Source organism: Nestor notabilis, unplaced genomic scaffold (assembly GCF_000696875.1).
Source record: "Nestor notabilis isolate BGI_N333 unplaced genomic scaffold, ASM69687v1 scaffold26792, whole genome shotgun sequence".
In the NCBI taxonomy this organism is placed as follows: domain Eukaryota; kingdom Metazoa; phylum Chordata; class Aves; order Psittaciformes; family Psittacidae; genus Nestor; species Nestor notabilis.
Window position 1 is genome coordinate 38,427 of NW_009917557.1, and position 23,269 is coordinate 61,695.

A 23,269-nucleotide genomic window follows, 5' to 3' on the forward strand; every position below is an offset into this window, starting at 1 on the left:
GATGGAACACGAGGTCAAATGGAATGAGAGAAGCCCTGCGAAAGGAGAGAAAAAGGGACATTACATCTCTTGTAACCTCACATTCAATTATATTTTCCCAGCTGCACTAATATATTGTAATACACTTGGTTTTCACATGTCCTTTTTCATAACTGTGGCAAACTGTGCCCTAAAGACAGTCTTAGATTTTTTTTTTTTTAGGTTTTTTTTTTTTTTTTTTTTAGTTAAATTCCTTTTTAAGTTCTTCATTTTAAAGGATAGAAACAATCTTTTGGACCATGTCTTGATATGATTCCCCATGCTGCTATTATTTAGTCTCCTCAGTTACTAAGGTGACTGTAGGAAGTTTGACCCAAGTTTATAGAGCAAGAGGACTTTTATTCTTTTGAATGTACCTTCTGCTGATGAATGTGTTCTCCTTAGCATGAGTATTAATGGGGGATACACCTGTGGTTTGGCTACTGGGACTTTTTATTCAATTACTACAGATATTTTTCTGCTGCAAATGGGGATTAATTAATATAATACAATTGTCTGGTTGGCCAGAAAACCTGTTCCTTTTGGATTACAAATGCTTTGTGCTAGAGAACATCACTGTGATACATCCTTTTGATCAGGATGCAGCATTCCCAATGCATCTCAATTGTTTTGGGTCCTAATGAACACAATCAGTCTCCAGGTTGGAAGCTTGGTGTCAGGATTATTAAAAGCTCTTTAAGGAGATGGCTTGACCATGTAACCCTGTACACAAAGTAACTATTAAAAAGGAGAGCTGGGCAGAGGTAATCAGGCAGTTGTCTGGAGCATTCATCTCCAGACAGTTTGTGTGAGCATTCACCATCACTGAATTGCCAGGTAGGGCACTGGGGCCTGGATGGGGCAGAGCTCAGAAAAGAACTAGTTCTGTTGTGGTTTGCCATAAGGCAGTTCTGACCTCACTGGACTCGATCCTGTAAACCCTGCCTTGATGCTTGGAAGGCTGGATAACAGAACCATGTGAACCAGTGGGCTGTGGCATGGGGGTCTGAGGGAAGCTGGTATTCACCTACCCCTTAAATTGATAGGGGCTGAAGCTGGAGCTTGATTGTAAAACACTTTGAACACATCTGTTTATTGGGCCTAAATGTAATCTGAAGACCAAGTTGAAGGAAACTCAGGTTTTGGTTATTGTTGACACAACTACAAATCTTGTGTTGTGAAATACTGTGGTTAATCTTGTCCAAAGCAATGATTTATCTGTTTCAGAGTGTCTCTTGGTAGCTCTTTTTGGACTTCTCTTTTTCAGTTAATACAAAGACTTTTTTCTGTTAACTAGGACCATTAGCTTGTGGTCTTCCCTGAATAATAAATTACAAGGACTTTGGAGAAGAGAGGATGGAGTACAGATAAAGTAACAAACAAATGTGTCATCTTGCCATCTACCTTGCTTTCTTATTACAAGCAAAGGTTTTGCAGCTCAGCACATTAAGTAAATGGTAGGAAAACCTAACTTTTTCTCAGTCGAGCTCTGAAGCAAAGGTGTTGATTTATTTCCTTAATAGTCTATATAATTTCTGTGAAACAACTTGAAAATCTATCAATCTGCTTTGATTTTTTTTTTCTTTCTTTTTTAATGCATTCAGTTTCCACTTTTTTAATCTAACTTTTCATGGAAATAAGTATTGGGGGGGATTACACTGAAGATCACTATAAGGAGGAATGATGCCAGGACACTTGGTCTTGTTCTATTGTGAGTGTTCTCATTTGGTACACCAGCAAGATCAGACTGCTGTAATTTCATGTCTTTGTTCTCAAACCTGAAAAAGGCTTCTGTGTCTGTGCTGACAAGGAAGAATTGTTAAAGTAGCTGGATGATGGAAATAATAAAGTATGTTGGGTTCCATATCTTAATACTTGTCTCAAAGCCTGTTAATTCCAAGAAATTTGCATGACACCCAAGTTGAAAGTCTTATGTGAAAGCAGACCAAGAGCACCAGCACCTGCTTTACTGAGTTAAAACTGAATTCCTAATCTTACCTTGAGATTTAGATTCAGGGCCTTTTACAGGTAAATACCTGGAAGCAGTGGAATGTAAAGATGCAGGGACTCATGTGCATTTAGGCTGGGATTCTCCAGGTTGAGGTCTGATGTTGCAAGACTCTTACTTCCCTGTAAATCCTACTATCGCTCTGCAACACTGTCATAGAAATTACTTTGCCACTTTTAAAAGTGTGTGTTAGTTACTGCTGTCTGTTGTGCAGGGTTTGGATTGCATTAAATGAAAATGGCACATTTGGAGCTGCCCTCCATAAACTACTGCTCCACAAAAATCATGTTAAACCATGGGGGAAGTCTCAGCTAATCTCCTGGATTGTCATCTTCTGAAGACCCTGTGTGTTGAAATATCTCCCAGACCCACTGCATCTCATGCTCTGAATTGACTGACATTCAGAAATCAAATCAAGTTAATATTTGTCTTTTGGAGTGTTTAAGCTTCAGTGATGTGTTCAATGCGATGATGAAACCTGTCAAATATAATCTGTGGGAAAACTCGTGTGCTGTACCTGTGAAGAGAATTCTTCTTTTGAAAGATGCATAACAACTCAAGATGCTCTATGTTTTAGTACCAACTGGTATTTTTCTACTCAAAGCTTCAGTATGTGGGCTATTAAAAGCAACATCTAGATCCATGAAGAAATTAAATAGCAAATGAGGAAGTAGAGTACAATCAAAGCCTCCAGCAGGAAAACAGTAATTGCAGAAAGGCTGATGTTCCTGGGGCAGAGTGGAATTTGCAGAATTCAGTGATGAAACTTGGCTTAATTTACTGTAGTCCACTTAAATACCCTGATTAACTTTTAAAGGCATCATTTCTAAGTTCTTGACGGATAATTCTGCATTTGAAATACTTTAATTTCTGTGTCTGCCAGGTTCAGCCTGCCTGTGGCTGCTGGGAAGTGCAGTGCTCTGTTTCTTAGAACCCTGATAATGCTGAGGTCAGGATTTGTTCTGTTAAACCAGCATAAATCTGATGCCAAGCTGCTGCAGACAAGTGCTCTTAATTGCACACACAGTGACAGCAGGATTTGCCTTGATGTTTCCCCGTTGTGTGAGAGCCTTTGTAAAGAGCCCCTGTGGTTCAAAGTAAAGAAAGGTCAGTAGTACATGTTCAGTGTGAACTGGAGCAAAGTCCTGATGTTAAACTTACAGCCTTGTACCTGAAAGAATACTTGTTACAAGGATTTGGGAATGTTGATTTGTATTTTGGAAGAAAACTATTTGTACTGAAAGGCAAAGTCTGCTTGAGAGAAGTCGAAGGGTGAAATGGAAAATATGGGAGGGGAGCAAACCACTTTGGATCCGTACTAAGAGAGTGAGTGAAGCTTCCAGAGGACTTCAGTGAAATTGTGTGACTTCTGAAACTATCTTTCCATTCAAAGCTTTGGGGGAATATCAGGAACCTCTGTAAAAGGACCAGGTACGTGACCAGATGAGGTCTGTGGGGTAAAGCAGCTTTCAATCCTGCAGTATGCATTTTAATTTTGTCTTATCCCCCATGACATGACTTCAGGGATTCTGACTGGATTTCTTGGCACTTCTCACGTATAAGATCTTCATTCTGTAAGGAATCATTGTGGGTTTGATTCCCCATAAATCAAATGAAGGTTTGGAAAGGTACGTTTATGTTGACATTTTCCTGAATATGTATTGTCAGTCTAAAATGTTCTGAGGTCCATCTCCATGAATTTCAAGCGCAGGAATGTTTACCAGGATACTCTACTTAGAAAAATATTTTAATCTGGATTTATAGCAGAAATTTAAGTTGTCTTATTTTTATTTATAAGGTCAACATCTCAATAGGGTACTCTTCAAGGCTGTAGCACATAAGGATGCGCATGTTAAAAGTGTAGTTGAAATGACATTGATAATGACTATGCTGTCAAGCAAATCTGCTTCAGTTTCTTCTGTTGGAATTTTAGTACATTTGAACTTCCTTATAACTTTCCTTTCCCTAGTAAATAACAAGGATATTTTTCAACACAGAATTCCTCACGTTCCTCCTACATCTAGATGTCCTTACACAGTGTTTACATGTGAAGTGGATCTCTCTAATGTGTAGCCTTGTGCAATATTTTTCTCTTGTCTAAATTCTAGGAATAAGCCCAGGAAATGTTGCTGGAAGTCAGGGCTCCTTGGGGGGAGGGGAAATAGGACGTGCCACCCTCCTCCCCTTTTCTCCCCCAGGCAAAAAAGAAAGAAATCCCAACTCCTGTCTCCCGGTTGAGTCTCTTGTGTGAAAACCCAACCAACCATTCCAAGAGTAGCAGAAGGGTGGTTTCTTTTCTGAACTGCAGGTGGCTCTGGCATGTGTGGAGTGGTTTAGCCTCCTTCAGGAAGGCAGTCTCTTGGGAAATCAGGCTCCTTGTAAAATACCACGAAGAACTAGAGCATACTCTGCCTTGTCTCTGTGTTTGTAAACCTTAGGAAGCTGAAAGCTAATTTTACATCTTGTTTGCTGAAACCTGCCAATCAACTCTTTTGATGATCATCAATTTATGCCTGAAGTATCTGTGTAGGCATTTTTTACCTTCCATGTGAGTGCTGGAGGCCTGTACTAAAGCTTTTCAGGATGGACTGTCCAAAGAAGGTAACTGTCCTGTCTCCAAACTGCACATCTATCTTTGATTGTCCATCATCTCCCCTCAAACTAATCTCTTAGTTCTGTCACAGCACATTCAGCCTTTACCTGTAGCACATATTGAATAGGGTATGAAAGCTCAGTTCATTGTTTATTCATAGGCTGGCTGGCTGGAACTGAAAAGGAGCTAGCTTTTCCCTTTTATAACCCTTTTAGCTCATGAAATGTATTAATCTTTAAGAAGAATCTCTAACAGTGGTGGAACTGTCAAGTGTTGCTCAACTTTTGAGATTTTTCATTCTTCAGCGTTCATTTTTTCCAAACACTCTTTATTTTTCTTCCATTACAGGCATTGTCCATATTTGAAACAAACCCCTTTATTTCAGAGATACTTATTTCCATCTTGCCTGTTTTCTTACACAGCTGAAATGATGACAAGGTAGGGATCAGTGTTGCCTGCTGTTGTGCGTTCTTGTCTCATGATAACTTGTGCACAGTGAGTACTGAATTTTGAAACAGATACTAGAGAAACTTAATTTCTTCATTTTCTTTTCTTCTTTGTCAGTGACTGTTTTGTATTGATGGTAGAACTGCTCCATTGTGAACTCTCATGGACTTCAACAGGATGCTACACATGCAGATCAGACTGCAGGATCACAACAAGAAATGCTTTGCTTGGTTAGTTCTTATTGTGAAATCAATAAAGCAGCCTGGAAGTACCATCTCTTTTATTTTTGTAACCTTTAGATGCATCCAAACAAAGCAAAACCCTCAAAATACTTGGATTTACAGCTGGATAATCTTGAGGTTGTCTAAGCAATCTGGACTGACTGAATCCATGAGCTGCCAGGTCAGATATGTTGTTAATAATGAGCTTCACCGAGACCTTCACTGGAGACTTCAAGCTGATGACTCAGTGTAGGAGTACTGAAGGAGCATGTACCTGAAACCACAGTGCCTCTTCTTGAAGGAAATAGTTTATTTATAGAGAAAAGCTGAGATTTATGGAGCATTCCTGTTACTTGCTTCTAGAAATTTCTTGGAATAGGCCTCTGGTGTTCAAAAAGCTCATTTTAGAAATCTGTATCCTTCCCATTCTTTCGTTAACTACACCAACAAAAAAAGCCAACTAGGTTACTAAGGCATGATTTTCCTGGACAGACACCTTGAGGATTTGTCTCTTCCTTGTTCCTCAGTTTATACAATTATATCGGGTTGTGTATGTAGAAGCCTGCAGGCTTTGCTGCTGACTCCACCGAGAAAATCTGGATGTTTTCTTTTGAGACTGCTTTTCACTGCCTGGGTGAGGTCTGTGGGAGGATTAACACCCCGGAGGTGACCTCCTCAGCACCAAACTCACCAGCCAGACCATAAAATCTGGGGGGAACAAACAACGGCAGTTCCTAATGGAACCACTTTGCCGGTGTTAGCTCTGGACGGTGGTTTCTTCCATTCCCTCTAGCAGGCATATATTATTTCTGATTTATCTTACTGATCAATGTATGTTCTGGGAGTGCTCTCTGCGTATTAGGGCTTTAAATATGATTCACTGCGTAACCCCATAAAAAGGCCATATTTGCCAGGTGATGCAAAACTTAAAAGCCGCTGTAAAACCAGACAAACTCTAGGCCCATTTAGTCCTTACACTTCTCAACACAAAATAAGTGAGAGAAGTGATCTTGCATTTGGATTATTTCTACTTCGCTATGACAGTTCTGTGGGCAAAAAAAAGTGTTTTTTCTCATTTGTCCCTTTATTTTGAAGGGAGATAGGAATTAGTTAGAATTCCTTTCCCCAGGGAGGAATATGATCAAAATAAACTGCCATTTACTAGTATGAAAAAAGGAATACAGGAAAAGCCAGTCAAGCAGAGGGGTAAGTTAAGGTTAAGATGGTGTTAGACAGAGAGCAGCTACAGGAGCCTTCACCCACACTGAAACATCTGTATCAACATTGAGCTGATGTTTTTCCCCCTCCTAATGTCTGCTTTATTTCATTAGAAGGTCAGACACAGAACTGGCAGCTCTAAGTGTTCAGGCAGCAAAGCTCTTGCTGTTAAAACCCTTCAGAAAACTTCCAGTGGGACCTCTTCCTTCGTACCATTTACTGTCCATGTTCTGTTTGAATTAATAGTGCATGTTGAGTGTGCTAGAATAAGTCATGCTGCATCCCTCCTTTTTACAAAGGATAAATTAATCTTTCTTCTGCATGTATCTTGTGTGTCAACTGGGCCTTTTTTAGGTGATGGTGTCCTCCATGTATGACATCTGTCTATTGTACCTTTTCTGGCACTAGGTGGACTCCGGTCCTGTAAATAAGAAACAATCCAAGAAGAAATTAAGACTGAATCTGTAAATATACAGACATTTTTCTCTTGGAAAAATAAAGTAAGAAGGTTTGAAATATTTGGAATTTTTTGAACCATAAAAAGAACAAAGTTTTATTCATTTTGTAACCTGTTAGTTGAGGAGTAGGGGATGTGCATCTGCTCCTTGATACTCTCCACTGAGGTTCTGCTCTGCTTTTTCATGCTTGCACAGTCTCTGTACATCCAGTCCTCTCCCTGCTTTTTCCCTTTCTAGTTATACACATTGTTTGAGATCTTCATCTGTTCAGACCACGTGCAGGCAGGGAGAATCTCATTTCTCTGCCTCAGCACAGGCACGAACTAAATGTATGTGGATTTCTCAGGAAGGTGTTCTCACCTCGAAGTGTGCCCAGCTGAAAGCACATGGCTCAGGAGGTGAGGAAGGCACTCACTCCTGTCACATTTATTGGTGCCAAGAGCCTTGAAGTCTTCCATCTTCACAGCTGGCTGCCCGCTGCCTTTGAGCCTTGGTATTTTCATCTCTACAACTGGACCTTAAGACCTCTTGACTTTGTTTTCTAAATGCTTTTAGCACCTCCAGATGGCTCGTGAGTCAGTGAATGCCAACGTGCTGCAGAAATCATCACTTTCAATACAAGTTAAACACGTTTCCACTCTAGCTAAGATTTTCATCTAGGCTTGGGAGCAGGCCATTAAAACTTATCCTCTTCTAATCACTCTCCTTAAATTAAATACTTCAGCCATAAAGCATGCACAGAAGGGCAGTAATCAAAAGCCTTTTCCGTAGCTGAACTGTACAGAGATACTTTTGTGATGTTCAGGTCTAAATTAATTATTCTGTCCTCTGGTCAGGCCAGCTTTGTGATTTGTAGGATCCTGAGCAGGGCAGAAGCCAAGGAGTCTGACAGTAGCTGTGCTGTTCACCTGACTCCCCTGGAGCGGGGGGTGTAATAGGACTGTAATTGTGTGGACACTTATAACCCTTATATATTAAAGTTATGAAGATGGCAAGGGCCATGGGGAACAGTAATATCTGGTAATACCTAGTAATATCCTCTTACTAGACTATTTGATCGAATTGAGCTTGAAAGCCTTGGTTTTAATTAATGGAGTAAGTGGATCAATTATCTTAAGTCTCATTGTCTGCCTCTCCCCTGCCCATCAGCTGAACAGGGTTATTGAACCTCAGTTTTCTTTCCTTCTAGTTGTGGATGAACATGCAGGGGATGGGTGTGCAGCGGGGAAGAAGACTCAGCTTGGTTATTAACCTGCCTGCTGAGGCTGCGGTCACTCCTTTCTTTAGACATCCATAGCTACTTCCTAGGCACTGGTGAGGGCTCATTCCTGGTATGGAGGAGGCAAAGTGGGAGCAGGACTAGGATATTGCAAAATGCTTTAAATGAATAAGACTTTAGTTCTCTGTTAGTGATGGCGTGCTTGATGGATGCATTCCGAGTACTCCAGCCACACCAGACTGGATCACTTAAGAGACAAGTATTTTCCAGTTGTGTTCCAGGCCTTGAAGGGGAGGACAGCATGTGTACATCTAAGTCAGCTTTATTCATGAAGCAAGCCAGTGGTTCAGGTTTGTGTCAGTGTGATAAGTGAATCTGCCTCTAAATTAGCTGCCTTGACATTGAGAAATACTATTTTCCTGGGAAGAACACGGGTGTGGAAAAAATGCCTGCCTTAATGAGCTTATCTAATCCCAGTCTGCTTCCAGAGTACTAGCCTGACAGTACTGAGGTTAGTTCTTTTTAGAGGTAATGGCCAAGACTGCTTCCTAACCACATGAGGATTTACTATTTCTCAACAGCGAAAAAGCTGAAACTCGTCTGAAATGTGGAAACTTCATAAAACTGAGCGTTTTGCAACATTGGTGTATTGCAACTTAAAGCCAAGCTCAGTATTGGCACACGCTTAAATCAGCCCTCGGCATTTTTACGAGTGACTTAGGTAAGATTGCTATTCTCTGTATTTCTGCAAAATAACTTTTAGATTATTATTATGGGAGCTGAGTTAACTGCAGACTTCTTCTAGTCTTAATCCTCCTGAGGGACTGCTCCTGTTCATGTCTGGTCATGGGGGAAGGTTTCTGCCTGCCTCCAGGCACCTCCCATACCCCGGAGGAGCTCCCCAGCAGCACGGGTGTCAGCTCAGCTGCATGATTTTTTCAGGAGACAGTTTCTCTAAACAGTGGAGATGGTGTTTATCCTCAGGGCCAGGACTCCCATCAATTTGCCCAGTTTATGTTGAGAGGAGGCAGTAAAACTGATGCTTACAAGAATTCTGACTGCACACACTCCTGTGTAGGAAGCCAAGAAAACCCTTGTGTCCCTTGGCTGGGCTCACAGTGGGTGGTAGAGACCACCCCAGGGGGAGGTTAAGGGTATGGTGAGGGCTAGATGGTGTGGTCTGGCTGTCAAGTCTGAAGTGCAGTCAGCAGCTGGGATGGGGAGGACACATCTGGAGACTCTAAGGAGGTGGCAGCAGCAGGAAAGGCTCTATGGGGGAATGGGAAATAATACTTGGGCTTTTCTGCAGGGCTCAGCAAGACATTAGAGATGATGGACAGGATGAGACCTCCTGCTGCTGAAGAGGTGCTGAGAAGTAGCAAATGGGTAATAGTGAGTGCTGAACAGCAAGGTCTGACATCCCAAATGACACTTGATGGGGATTGATACCTCGCAGGTACATGTGATAGGGAAAGGTAGAGCTAACTGATGGCCCAGGGACATCAGCAGAGTGTGGGATCCCTTCACAAGAAGAGACTGAAATAGTTTTTAGAGATGTTTAACTTCCTATTGAGGATTGAGATCAGTTTGCTGCAGCTTCATCATTGCCCTACGAGTAGAAGTGGCCCCAAACACAGACTTTAACCCTCCAGGGCATCATATATGTAGTGCTGATGAAGCTAAGGGGGCAAATGAAGTAAAGTCACTTGCCTGGTTTAAGGCATCTCCTTCATTGATGAACTATTTGTCTTGCTAAAGTAGATATCTCAGACTTACTAATTTAGAAAACATACTAATTGAGAAGGAAGAGACTATTCCAGAACACTTCTCTAGCTGAAATCAGAGGATCTCTTGAAGGTGTGCCTTATGCCTTGTCCTTGTGTTTAAAACAAAAAAAAAGGAATATTTAACATCTAAGATCCCACCATGAGCTTCCTCATCTCCTCAGCAGCCCAGACCCAGAGTGGATAAGCTCCATTAATTTGGAGCAGTTTGGCAAAATATTCAAGGAAGGATCCAGTGGAGAGCAGTCAACTAGTTACCCTTCCAGATCATTTATTCTGCCCGTTTGAGAGTTACAAAGTTTGGATTCCATTGCATTCAACCGTTTCCTAACCACAGGCAACTGCAGCAGCGATGTGGCTTCGTGCTGCTGCAAGGACCCTGTCAAGGTTGTCAGGTTTTAAAATCAACCTGCTTTGACAGCTCTTCTGTTTTGCAGAATTTACCCTGCAGAGTTTGCTTTAAAAAGCTGTTTAAAAATTATTTTCCTTTTCTGCAGCATTTACATGAAAAGCACCATAGAAGAAGTTCATGGGTGCCTTTGTAAAAGACTGGTGTCTCTCCTGACATGAGAGATCTGCCTTGTTCTAATATTCTGATATTCTAATAATTCTTAATTTTAATATTCTAATGTCTTCCTAACAGAAAAAATGTTTGCTTTGTTCTAAAGCATATTGTGGAGGATGAGGTTCAGTACAGATTCTTCCTCCTCTTTACTTTGTGTGTACCACAGGCAGGATTGCAGGAGCTGCTACCTCTTGGAGGCTCTAATGTTTTCACTTTTCAAGTCCAAAGGGGATAATTCTGTCAGCTGGCACATGCTAGTGAACATTTCCAGCATGGAAGTCAACTGCAGGTGTTCAGAAAGGGGAGAAAAAAGGAAAAGCAAAGCCTTGAAACCCTTGCACAGCCAAATCCTGTGGATGTATCTGCAGAAGTAGTTACACCTGACTGATACTGGGCATGAAAAATATGATGTGTTAAATTAATCTAGGGTAAAGGATGAAATCACTTAAAAAAGCACAAAGGAAAATAATTATTTAAAATCTATTAGCTCATTGTTTAAAATTCAGTTTTGCTCCTCTTGAGTCAAATGATACCTTCCATGTAAGTCCTTCCCGCAAAACTGTCCCCAAAAGTCCTCAAATAAAACGCCTTCAGTTACAAGCCAGACTGAATTCACATGCAGATACTTGACATCCTTGATGCACCAGTAAAGATGTGACAATAAGCTGTAAATGCCTTTTTTGTCTTGAGCACTGCCTTGCAGACTCCCCAGAGCCTCTGGGAGTCAGTCCAGGCTCCAGAAAGCATCCTCTGGGTGATAAACTTGCTTCCGAAGCCTTAAATCATCAAAAACCTCAAAGAGAAGCAGCATGTGCCCAGCAACTCTGTTAGATCAGCAGCAACATAAAAATGCCCAGGGCTCCGAAGCTTTCCTCCTGCTAGTGCTTCCTGGGCTCTATTAAATGCTCATACTCTGCTATTCTGTCATTCAAAAAATGGCATTTTTTGAATCAGATGAGAATTTGGTCCCCAAAGTGCCTGAGCACTTACAGGGAAGTTGGTTTTAATGAAACATCTCACTGGAGACTGATGGCAGCTTCAGAGGGATCTTAATGTCTATGAAGCCAACTGTGGGAGGGTCAGAGGTATTAGGGAATAAGGACCAAACCCATGACAGCACAAGGTGAAGAGCAAGTGCCGTCTTGATGACTGAAGGCCAAGACTAAAGAGAAAGCATTCCTGAGCAGAGGCTTTCAAATCCAGGAAAGGTGAGCACTGTTTTGGAAGGCTAAATTTAGCAGTGATTAAAGGAGCTCTTAATTAACCAAATACTCCCCTGCCTTCCCAAATGATTCAATAACTGAACAATTACAATGAGCTCAGCAAGTAATTACCATCCATTGCAGGCTCTGCCCTTGCCAACTGCAGCCTCAGAAACCACCAGCTGTTCATGAGCTGGGAAATGAAGTCCATAAAGTGTGAGTCAAGTAACCGAAAACTGAACAGGAAAAAAACCCCACTGCTTCAGAGGCAGTGTAAGGAAAACTGCTCCCTAACGCTGAGCCATTAAGTGTGTAGTCCCTTCCCTACTGAAGATCCATCATAAAAATTATTAGTGTGGGTTGAAGTATTGTTTTCATGGGTGCTCTGGCAAAAGATGTAAACGTTCCTGATGGTTATTCTGCTTCACAAGTCGTTACAAAGCCTCCCTTGGGGGCTAATATGCATCTCTAGAGAGGGAAGCCACTGCCTCACTCACTGACCAGAAAGGAAAAAACAAGGTAAAGCCCAAATCCTCTGAGAACATAAGTCTTACAGGTATTTCTAGCTGCAGAAGGGTAAAAGTTGTTGGATTGTGAATTCAGCTATTCACTGGTCTGAATGGTATTTTAAACAAGAATAAGCTCAAGTGCATTGAAGCTTTTCACCCATGATTTTAACAACAGGTGTGAAGATGTCATTTCACAAGTGCTACTTTTCAGGGCCCATCAGTCGTATTGGTTTATTTGCCCAGGGTGGACTGTGAAGCTGATGGGGACAAGAAATAATTATTTTTGGCTTGACTGGAAAAATGGGTTAATTGTTTAAACCCACAAGACTTCAAAACCAGATGTACCAACCTAAATGAGGGGACAGGGGAGGCTGAGGCTGGAGCAACAGCAAAGCTTGTCCAATTATTCTCCCAGCTATGCAAATGTAACTTCCGTAATGTAGTTGAAGGATTTGCTTATAGCAATCATGCTTGCAGAAACATGCCTGATTCCTGATTAGGTTCTGGAAATCAATAGACTTCTGCCTTCCCTGCAGACAGCCTGAAACAACAGATTTGAAATAAAGAGGTAGGAAATTTCCCCAATGCCTTGCAACTCTCACTGGAATATTAGAGTCTGACGGGTGGTAGTTTTAGCTATGGAGCAAATTAGGGGTGGAAGCAGAGTCCCTGGAAGAGGCTGCAACTTGTTGCTGAGAAGGAAATGTAACTCAAAGGACAGAACTTGCGGAGACAGAACAAAAAATCATAGGATTAGAGTAAGAACACCAAAGACAGAAACATGCTAAAACCAACCACGTTTCTACTGAACAAATAACCTAAACGGTCATGTTTGAATCATGATCTTTCTGTTGAACCTCTCCAGCGTGGGCAGGAGATTATGTCTATGGCAAGTGATGGGAATGCACATCGTTAAGGCAGGTCTTGGAATGAAGTCTGTAATTATACATAGACCCTCCGCAGACTGAGGCTGGATGCCACGCAGCTCTGAGACAAACATTTACTGAAGAATGTGTCAGAAGATAAAAATGCCTATTAAGATGCTGCTTTGAGATCTAAGTTAATGTGCTCGTGTCAATAAACTGCTTTCTCTGTTTCTTTCTGCGTCCATCACAGGGGCAGAGACACGCTGCTCCTGATTGCTCCACACTGCCTTTGTAATTCCTCACCCTCCATCATGAGGACTTAGTGCTTGTAGTGAAGTTCAGAGCCTCCCACACTGGGTTTGCTTGTAAGCACAATGAATAGGGCAAGAAGGGAGGAGAACTGCAAGGAAGTCAAGCTGGGACTTGGCTGCATCTTGAATGGGGCACATGGTTGTCAGATCAACCGCTGGTTCTGCATCAGGATCCTGCCAGGAGGTGAGATTTCAACACACCATTAAGTTCCTGGCAGCTTCCTGGGCACTGTCTGCTCTGGAACCCCCTTGGGTGCCTATCCCATCCCTGTCCTATTTTCATGCCAGGTGTAAAGCCTTATTACTGGAGGCAGCATGATGGTGATGCAGTATTGCCGTCCTGAGCCTCCTCTCAGCCTAAAGCAATTTCTCTGTGCTCTCATTAAGATTAATGAATAATTCAGTGTGATACATTAACTATTTCCCTGTTGCATTTTGAGGTAGGGCACTTGTCAAAGCCCTTCTCTCCACACCCGAGGCCCCGCTAGGACTGTGAACATGAAGGGCAGAGTAAGGAGGACAGTTTCCCAAAGCTGTGAAGTTACAGGTTTAAAGTTTTTTCTTGTCTTTTATTGGACTAACCCCAAGACTTCTTACAGGTTTGAGGGTTTGGGTTTTTTCTGAGTAACAGAGATAGATACTGAATACCCAGAGCACACATTGCCTCTTACAGAAAACATTCACTTTATATGGATGGAGGTAAAAGATCAAGTGATGCTCCAGCAATGTCCCCAGTCCTTCCCCCCGCTATGGTCCCCCCGCATTTAAATCAGACCTGCAAGCAGCTTTTCCCCTACCACTGGGCCCTGTATACTGTGGGGTTTCACTTTCTCATCCTGCCTAAAAGAAGCTGCAACAAAGGTTGAGGAGACACTTTTAAGTTTGAGACGTGTTTGCCATAATAAACTTGCCTTTGTATTAAAACAAACAAACAAATGAAAACAGCCAGGCAAAGTTAGTGGGTTGCTATTTCCTCTGCTTCTGTTGTCGAGAATTACTCGTGCTGTGCCTCAGGCAGAGGTTCCTCGACAAATTTAATCATTCTAAAAAGATGCCAACAACAAAATGTCAGGGAAGCTCTGCGTTGTTCAGCAATCAGTGATGAGCGCTGGGATAATTCTTTCTGTTCAGCCTCCTCTGCACCACGATCCTACTGTTAGTGCCCCCAACCCATAATCGGGGGAAGAAGAGGCTCCCAGGAGGTAAAGAAGAAAGATTTTGCTTCCCTACTGTATCTCCTGATACTGTTTCTCGCTCGAGGAGGGGCTTTAGAGAGGATACGGATGCATTGAAATGATGTCTTTATCAGGAGGCTCATTTCAGCTGTGTTCCCAGTGAAGCCAGCTGAGCACAGCTGCCACTGCTGTGGGGTAAGTAATCATCTTTGCCATTAATTAGAAACCAGCCAACTACCATTAATCAAAAATGGAGAAGTTCTGGTACACCCACATTTCCTCTGTTTGACCATTAATAGCAAACCTGACCCCTGAGTTATCCCTACAAGTAGGCCTTTCACCTTCTGCACCTTTAGCACCTCTCAGAACATTTCACACACATCAGTGACATCTTGTGCAGATGATGGAAAGGGTGTTGTGTTTTCTAGGCACTTAGTGAGCAGTGTCACAAGAATAAGGAAGTTCCCCAAGGTCACAGAATATCAGTGGTGATTTTCTATGAGAAGCCAGGACTTCTGACCTATCCTGGTTTACATTACTCTCTCTCCAGCTCTGACGGTGAGTGCTATCTCAATAGGTGTCTCCAGCATCAGCTCCCTTCAATATTTCTGGCTTTTATCAGTTCTCTTGCTCTTAGCCTGCTTGGGTTACTTATCAACAGCACTAGTGCTCTGGGGCTGAATGGCCTGTAAATCCCCACCAGCAGATGATGTGAAGGAAGAGACAAATATATACACTTGAGTGGGATCAGATAATTACTGCTACTGCGAGGCGTGGTACAGGCGAGTGCTGTGGACTCCCATGTACTCCTACTACTGCTCCTTAATCTGAACATTGTCCAGGGGCGGAAAGGTTCTTTCAGAATGTGGTGGTTAGAGGTAACCAGCTGATTTTAGAGTGATGCCATTCCCATTTTCCCTTCTACAGCATTAACTGAAAGAAAACAACGAGTCTGTTACAAAGAAAAAGCAGAAACTCAGTTTAACTCTAGGGTTACAGGGATAGTTGGCAGCTGCCAGCCCATGCTCCCCGAAGGGAGGATGCTGCAGGACTCGCCACCGGAGCTGGTAGTCCCCACTGCCATGCACAGCTTGTCTAGTGGGACCTGCATGTCCCTGGAGATTTAGGTGTCCTCCCTCTACATGTGTCCTCAAGAGGGTCGCTGTCTCTCCCCTTTTAGCATTACTACATTACAGTTAATTTACCTTCTTCATTTTTCCAGATTTTAAAGTCAGTGTAGCCTGAGAAGTCATGGCTATGTAGTGCCTTTTTCTGGGAGGCTTCCTGCAAGAGCCAACTCTCTGCTTCCCAAATGTCAAGCTGATATTTAAAAAAAATAAAAGGCATAGAACTGGTGTGAATCTGATGGATGTCCCTGGTGAGGTTTGCAGGAGCGTGTATATGAAGTGGTAACGGTCTCCAAAAGGCTGTGTTTATGGACACACCACATTTAGCTTTAGGAATCTCCCTTGCTTTGTTTGGATGAAATCATGTTTGGCCTTAGTTAAGAATTCAGGAGCTGAATTCAAGATCTTAACAGGAATGCACAAGGAAAGGCTAACGACAATGCAGAGAGACACTGGCCTAAACAAGCTGAAACAAACTGAGCAGATTTTACTTCTCCAGCATTAACATCACTCTGGTGTATCCTCTGCCAAGCACTGTTACAGGCTGTTATTGCTGGATGTCTGATTTTTGCACTACTTTCCCTCCAGGTATCTTGATGGAGGGGTTTGGGTGGGACCTTCTGCAAGTTCAGCCTTCTCTAATAAGTTCAACAAATGCTTCCTACCTCTTCACCTTGTTTCTCACTGCAGAAGCATTCCTAGTGTTTACAAAAAATGTTTCATTTAAATTATACATTGAGAGAACCAGAAAAATAGAGCCCAAATGCCAGAAGAATTCTTTGGAATTATTTTCTCCCTTTCCTCTTTTAATTGTCTTGGATGGGGAAAAAAGGGAAGATGTTACAGCAGTTTTGCTTTGGTATATCCCATTGGGAACCTTTTTTTGGAGGGACAAGACAGCTCTAGCTGGGACCACAGATCACAAAGCTCAGTTCTGACTCTTCAAAACCTGCTGAGATGACATTAGTGTCCCCCAGAGGTTATAAACCCCACACTAGAAACTTGGTATGGGCAGAAAGCTGGATTGTTGAGCAGAAATATTTACATTTAAAAAACCCCTTCAAATATATGTCCCTTTCTTAAATGTACCTCAATAACTTTTTTCAGTGTTGGGTGTCTGACAGAACCTTGTGGCATCCTAAAGGTTTGGCCAAGTGAGCCAGCAGTGAGCTCCTCCATCAGCTCTCACAAAACCCAGCCTGAGCTATCCACCCCCCCGATACTTTGCTACCACCTGGCACATCCTTTCTCCCCACCGTGTTTTAGATACATTCCCAAACAAGGGCAAAAAAGCTTGAATAATGATAATAACAATAACTTTAAAGGGTACTTATATCCTGTGAACTGCAGCAGCTATGATTTTGAAGACAAAGCAATATATTTCTTATAAGCCACAGCAATTAACTCCATGTCTCTCCTATTCCCTAGAAAAACTTGAAACTAACAGCAACAACCAATATTATAAGGCAAAAAACCCCTCCATCTAGGCTAAGCTGTATTTAGTCACCAGCTCTGGGTGTTTCCGTGGGTGCTGGCAGTGTGGGTGCTGTGCAAAATGACAGGAATAAAGTTAGTCTGGGTTCAGCATGGAAAGAAACGTGGGAGAGGGAAGTTAACACTTGGGAGTGGGCTTTCTTTTCAAAACAGGCTTTTCCCTTTCAGATGTTGTACTAATGTTATACTTTAAAGATATTAAGTGCTATTCTATAGCTAGGTTGTGCCCTGATGGTGTGGAACCACCGTGTTACAAAACCTAAAATAAAAAGCCAATTTTCTTCCCAGGACCTCAGGATGGGAGGTTGCTGCTGCCACCAGAGGGACTCACAAATACAGTGGTAGGAGCCGAGCATCCCCGAAGCAGCCAAAATTCCCAGCAAAGACATCTAACTTTTTGGGGCTGTCTTGAGGATTTCTCAGGTGCTGTGTTATCTGCTCCCATGACTTGAGGGCTGGACTGGGGTACGAGGTTTATGCACTTTCTCTTCTCATCATGTTAATGGAATAGATTATGAATTTAGTCATCCTGCCTGTTCTCCTTGGTTAATGCAACTGAGCAGCAAGCCGTGCGTTTTGTAGTGCACAAGGTACAAAATGCACCTAAAATCACCCCTTTTTCACTGGCTTCCCTGGTATTCAATCACACACTAAGCACCAAAAATGACTGCTGGAATGGGAGTTAGAATATTAAGGATTTGCTTGCACTAATGATTAAATTGTAATGTGTGGCTTTTGAGCATTTGTTGCTAATTTGGTTTAAAAAAGTGGGGAGAAATGTGATAAAAAAATGGTGTGACTTAAGGTGAAGTCTGCAAAGATTCAGTCAGGTTCAAATGGATTCTCCTGTGTCTGGTGAAAACAACCATTCACACTTGTCCCACGAAGGACCGATGTTCTCTCTTGTCAAGTGAAAGCAGAAAAATTGTCCCTGCTGCAGCAGATACTACCTTAGATTGAAGGAAGGCAAGAGCACTCAGGATGAAACTGCATTTCTTTTACAGTCTGGGTTGCCTTTTTCTCTTTGTGTAATCATAAACCCCTCAACCCTCAGGGGTGCTGGAAAAGATTATCTAGTGATTAAACTAATATCTTTCTTGTAAAGCACGTATAGAGTTTTGCAGTGACAAGCTCTGGCCCAACAAGAACAATGCTGCCACCTTGCCTAAAATTTCCATTTTGCCAAAGAACTGCGGCAAAATATCATTTGTAATAAGTTTTTAAAAAGCATTAAGAACCACAGGATCACAGTGATTTGGGTACGATAAATGGTCCTAGAGTACATATAGCTTGCCTTCTTGGCATGTTGGAAGGGACCTTAAAGCTCCTCCAGTTCCAAACCCCTGCCACGGGCAGGGACACCTTCCACTAGAGCAGGTAATATCCAAAGTAACATTGTTTACAACGAAATCCACACATTTTCCTCAGTTACAGCCTGACACATTTTCCTGTTGTTACTTCAGCCCCCTGGCCTGGGATGCTTTGGATTTACCGTAAGTGACAAGACATGTTGAGTTTGCAAAGTGCCAGCTGGTTGTGTGTCTATCTCAATTTTCATACACTTCTGTGGTCTTTGTGGTTGAGGAGACAAGATGTGTTTTTAATCTTGTTATTTTGGGAGTTTACTTATTCTTTTTAGTGTTGGGGACAGGTAAAACCTCTCCCTCATGCAGAAAATGGCCTGAGCTGCTTTACAGCAGTTTTGCATGGCCTGGACACAAGGACATGTGCTTATGAATACTGAATCCTACCAAACCATCACCCTACCCAAAATATTCTGGGTGAGCAGTGGGCGATGCTACCTCTTACAGGTGACTGGACTCTCTGCTATAGACAGGCAGCAGCAATCCCCTTCCAAACCTAATTTGTTTAATTTCGATTAATTTGGTTTTGTTGTTAAAGGCAGATACACAAAGTCTGTGTCCCCATCTCCAAAACATGAGCACACCAAGGAGAGTCAAGGCTTGCCCAATTACAGACAAAAGGAACTCAGTTAAAACATCTGCTCTTGCAGGATATTTATGGAGTGGGTCAAACCTACTGACTTTTGGCAGTTTAACTGGTCTGATAGGACAATAAGGGGGATGCTGTTTATGTAATTCATCTTTTAAACTGAGCTCTGATCCCCGGGAGTATGAGAGGCTCTTGAGGAGTGGTGTTTGCGAAGGTCTGCACCATGTCATGCTCCATGGGCTGCTGAAGAGCCATCAGTCACTGCACACAGCAGCATCTTCTCCTTGCTGGTCAGTTAAACAGGCTCTCCTCTGCCTAACTGCTTTGGGGGCATCATCAAATTTACTGGTTCTCCCTCCACAGTAACCTTGTAGGATGGGGGAGAAGACCAGTGCTGAGATGGGACTAGGATGCAGCACATACTGGTTGAAAAACCTAATGAGTGACAAATATCTAATATTTTGCCTTTCATCTGGATGCTTCTCCATCAACCCTTTGATGTTTAATGCTCTGATGATGTGGCACAGAAAGCACATCCCCTACACACTGTTCGTGACACTGAGCAGGGTAGCAGAATTACTTCTGGGGGCTGATGTCTTGGGAAACATACCCCAAATCAAATCCTTCTATTTGCTTATCCCTAAATTAGGTTACAAGTATAGATCTCACCTTCTCTGCATTTTCATGCCTTTTTCCCTAAGCACGACTTGTTTTCTGCTTCCTGTTCTTACTAATAACTATGTTTATTGTTAAAGCACAAAGTATATTCCCTAATACTCTTTTTGACACCTATACAGCTCTTTCATCATTTGCTTTCCCTTCCATACCTGTCAACAGATACACAATACACTTTGCAACTATTTCACACACAGTAATCGTCCATACTACAGAAGCCTTGTAACGCTGTGGTGGCTATGTGGGCTTCCAGAGACCACCTCCTTGGGCTGAGCAATGGAAATCAAGACACATCAGCACGGTGCCAGGGCAGGATGCACATCAGGGTGGGGTTTTCTTTCTATAGCCATAAGGAAATACAATTTTCTTTCTCAGAGGTGGACAAATGGCACATGCAGCCTGGAAGGGCTGCAGCCAGGGTGTCTGTCTGGCCTCACCGTCACGCTTCCCAAGAGCAGGATGGCACAGCACGCCTTGCAGATGACGCACGTGCTCCAACCTTCCCACGCCACCTTTTGAGTTAAGTCTTATCTTTGTTATTCTTATATGGGAGTGACTTCCAGCCTCAGAAATGGGAAGCAAAGGAAAAGTAACAATGACTTCAGAACTCACAATTAAAAAATGAATTAGTTCCTGAAAAGTTGTTCCTAAAACCTGTTGAAGCCTGAGCTCCCTGCCAGTTCCCACCATGAACTGTGTGTTACTCCCCCTGTTTCGCATAAGGAAATGGCCTCCATTAGGTCTATTTATTCTTCCCAGCCTGGTAGTCCACACAATGCTGGAACATGATAAAGTGGTCACCAGCGTTTCAAAGACAGTTGCATGATTACGAGTAATATGAGCAAGGTGAGTTACTTATTCCCCTCTCCCCAAAATCACCCCAACAACTGCATCTGGAAGAAGAATGCCCGACTCCTGGCACAGGAATGTGTTTTCCTGGTCTTCATCCAACGTGTGCCCTGAAGGCTTTATTTTTCTGCTGTTAGTTGAGTGCATAAAATCCAGCATGTTGCTGGGCTGTGTTCTCTGCTCCCAATCCCAGGCTGTGGTGTCAGCACTTTGTGTCTCTGCTTTAGCACAAACATATCCTAAAGTTTGGTGTGTGACACAAGAGGATCACCCAAGGACACAGGAACAGAGTAATATTGCAGGCCTGGAATGGGACTCCTCTCAAGCACACAGGGGTTGGAGTATGCCATAAGAAAGTGAAAATGACTGTTCCTTCAGCAACTGCCAGTAGTCCCCGGGTATCAGTAGCTGCCAACAATAGTTTATGCAACTCATATCGTGCTTCACCTATCCCCAGAGCCTGTCCCTGAACATGAAAGAGGAATACTGAACACAACTTCATCCCTACGCGCATGAGCTCTGCAGAGAACAGCTGGGAACAGCAGCCTCTCCCCTGGTAAATACACCACCCAGGCTAGGAGAAGAGACCATGTGACGGGAAACCTGATGATGGTCCAGTTTTTAATTGGCATTTATTTTATAAACTGAGGGTTTACAATTGTTCAGATGCTTACAGGCATCTCTAGTATCTGTGGTGAGGATTTTCTATGGGGAGAAAATGAGCAGAATACATTGAGGGAATATGTTTCTGATCAAATGTCATGAATAAATTCATCCCTTTTACGATGAGTCCCGTGATACAGGATTCAGTCAATTTTCTTTGAGCCTCAGGTCTTTGAGTGATAGGATTATAAGACATTTTTCTTTCTTTGCAAGGTAAATTTGCTGGTTTTCAAGCCCTGATGACTGTTAAGAACGGGACCAACTTAAAGAAAATCAGTGGCAAGTTCAAATCACCTTAGGTAGAAACCTTAAAAAAAGTACAAGGCTGCTTTTTATTTCAAGGTAATCCTGTGGTTTCTGACAGCTTACCCTGTGGGGTTTGAATGCTTGGAGTTCAAAGTGCTGCTGCAATGAATTTTAAAATAGAGACTTTAAGCTTGATGAAACTGTAGTGCAGTATAAGGTAATAGGAAAAGGGGCTTAAAGGTCTCTTTACACACTCTAGAAACAGATAATGGTAATAGACAGGGCAAACTCAAGGCTTGCAGCTGAATTAAGCAATACCAGGACAATTTCAGATCTTTGCAGATCTGACCCAGCTGTAGCTCAAAGACAGCACTGAGAAACCATGCAAGAGGAAGGGTGTGCAGAGCTGGAGCTGGGCAAAACTCAGCAAAGCATGGAAAGAGTTTGTGATAGAACCCAACTGTGTATCCACCTCATCTTCTGCACCCAAAACTCTGCAGGGTTAGTACCGGGTTGCTGCTGGCTCCCAACAGGACCCCCCTTACAGCCCTAAGCCAGACAGCAATTTGGATGCATCTCATAGTGCTTGGGTTCACACAGCTTCTTGCCCCTAACTGAAGTGACTGCCAGAAATGAGGTTTTAGGACCCTTTAGGGCTAAGGGGTCCCAAAGCCCTACCTTGGCCAGACGCTTTGCTGGACCTGGTGTCTCTGGAGCACCTCCTCTTCCTCACTTGTCCTTCAGTGTCGCCATGCCCAGGGCCTCCGAGCTGTAGTCGTACTGGTTGCTGGAGGACATGGACCGTCCCCAGGAGCACTGCAGGTTGGAGCCCCTCTTGCGAAAGGAGGATGTGAACCTGTAGAAGTTGCGGTGCCTGTTGCGCAGGTACTCCCGGTAGTTTTTGGTGAGCAGAGTGTAGAGGAAGGGGTTGATGCAGCTGTTGCTGTAGGTCAGGCAGGTCACCAGGTAATTAATGCACTTTTGGGTTTGGGTGGTGAGCTGGAGGGAGCTGCTGTAGAGTCGCACCAGCTGCCAGATCCAAAACGGCAGGAAGCAGGCCCAGAAGACCAGCACGATGCTGAAAATCATGATGAGGACCTTCTGTCGGGGGGACCTCTTGCTCTTCTCCTTGTGGGGCGGGTTCCTCTGGGACTCCAGGTAGGTCCTGGCCAGGCGTGTGTAGAGGAATCCAATGATGATTCCTGGGGCCATGATGCTAGTGCTGAAGAGCACCGTCAGGTAGGTCCGGTAGGCGTCCACGCTCCAGGTGGGAGCACACATCCTCTTCACCTTGCCCTCTGCCTTTCCCCCCTCAGTCAGGGTGACCATCAGCATCATGGGCAGAGTAAGGAGCAGTGAGACAGACCAGACAGCCCCTGCTGTGACCTTCCGGTAGCCCCGCGACCTCTTCAGCGTGTCCAGGGGCCGGGTGACAGCCAGGTAGCGCTCGGTGCACATCAGAGTGAGGGTGAAGATGCTGGCATGCATGGTGAGCAGGTCCAGGCTGAGCAGGATGCGGCACCCCAGGTCCCCGAAGTACCAGTCCTGAGCCAGGTACGTGCAGACGATGAAGGGGATAGTGGAGAGGTAGAGCAGGTCGGCCAAGGCCAGGCTGACGATGGAGCTGTACATGGGGGCGGCGCAGCGCGCGGAGTGGCACATCACCAC

The 23,269-nt window shown here is 43.3% G+C and overlaps 1 protein-coding gene across 1 annotated transcript; it reads right to left on the reverse strand.

Annotated features, from left to right (window-relative positions):
* Positions 1 to 4: 4 nt before the first annotated feature.
* UTS2R (urotensin 2 receptor) lies at positions 5 to 23,266 on the reverse strand (the record flags this gene model as incomplete). Its single annotated transcript, XM_010009296.1, has 2 exons — positions 5 to 35; positions 22,280 to 23,266. A coding segment is annotated over one exon (936 nt), but the record flags the coding sequence as incomplete, so codon positions are not given.
* Positions 23,267 to 23,269: the final 3 nt, after the last annotated feature.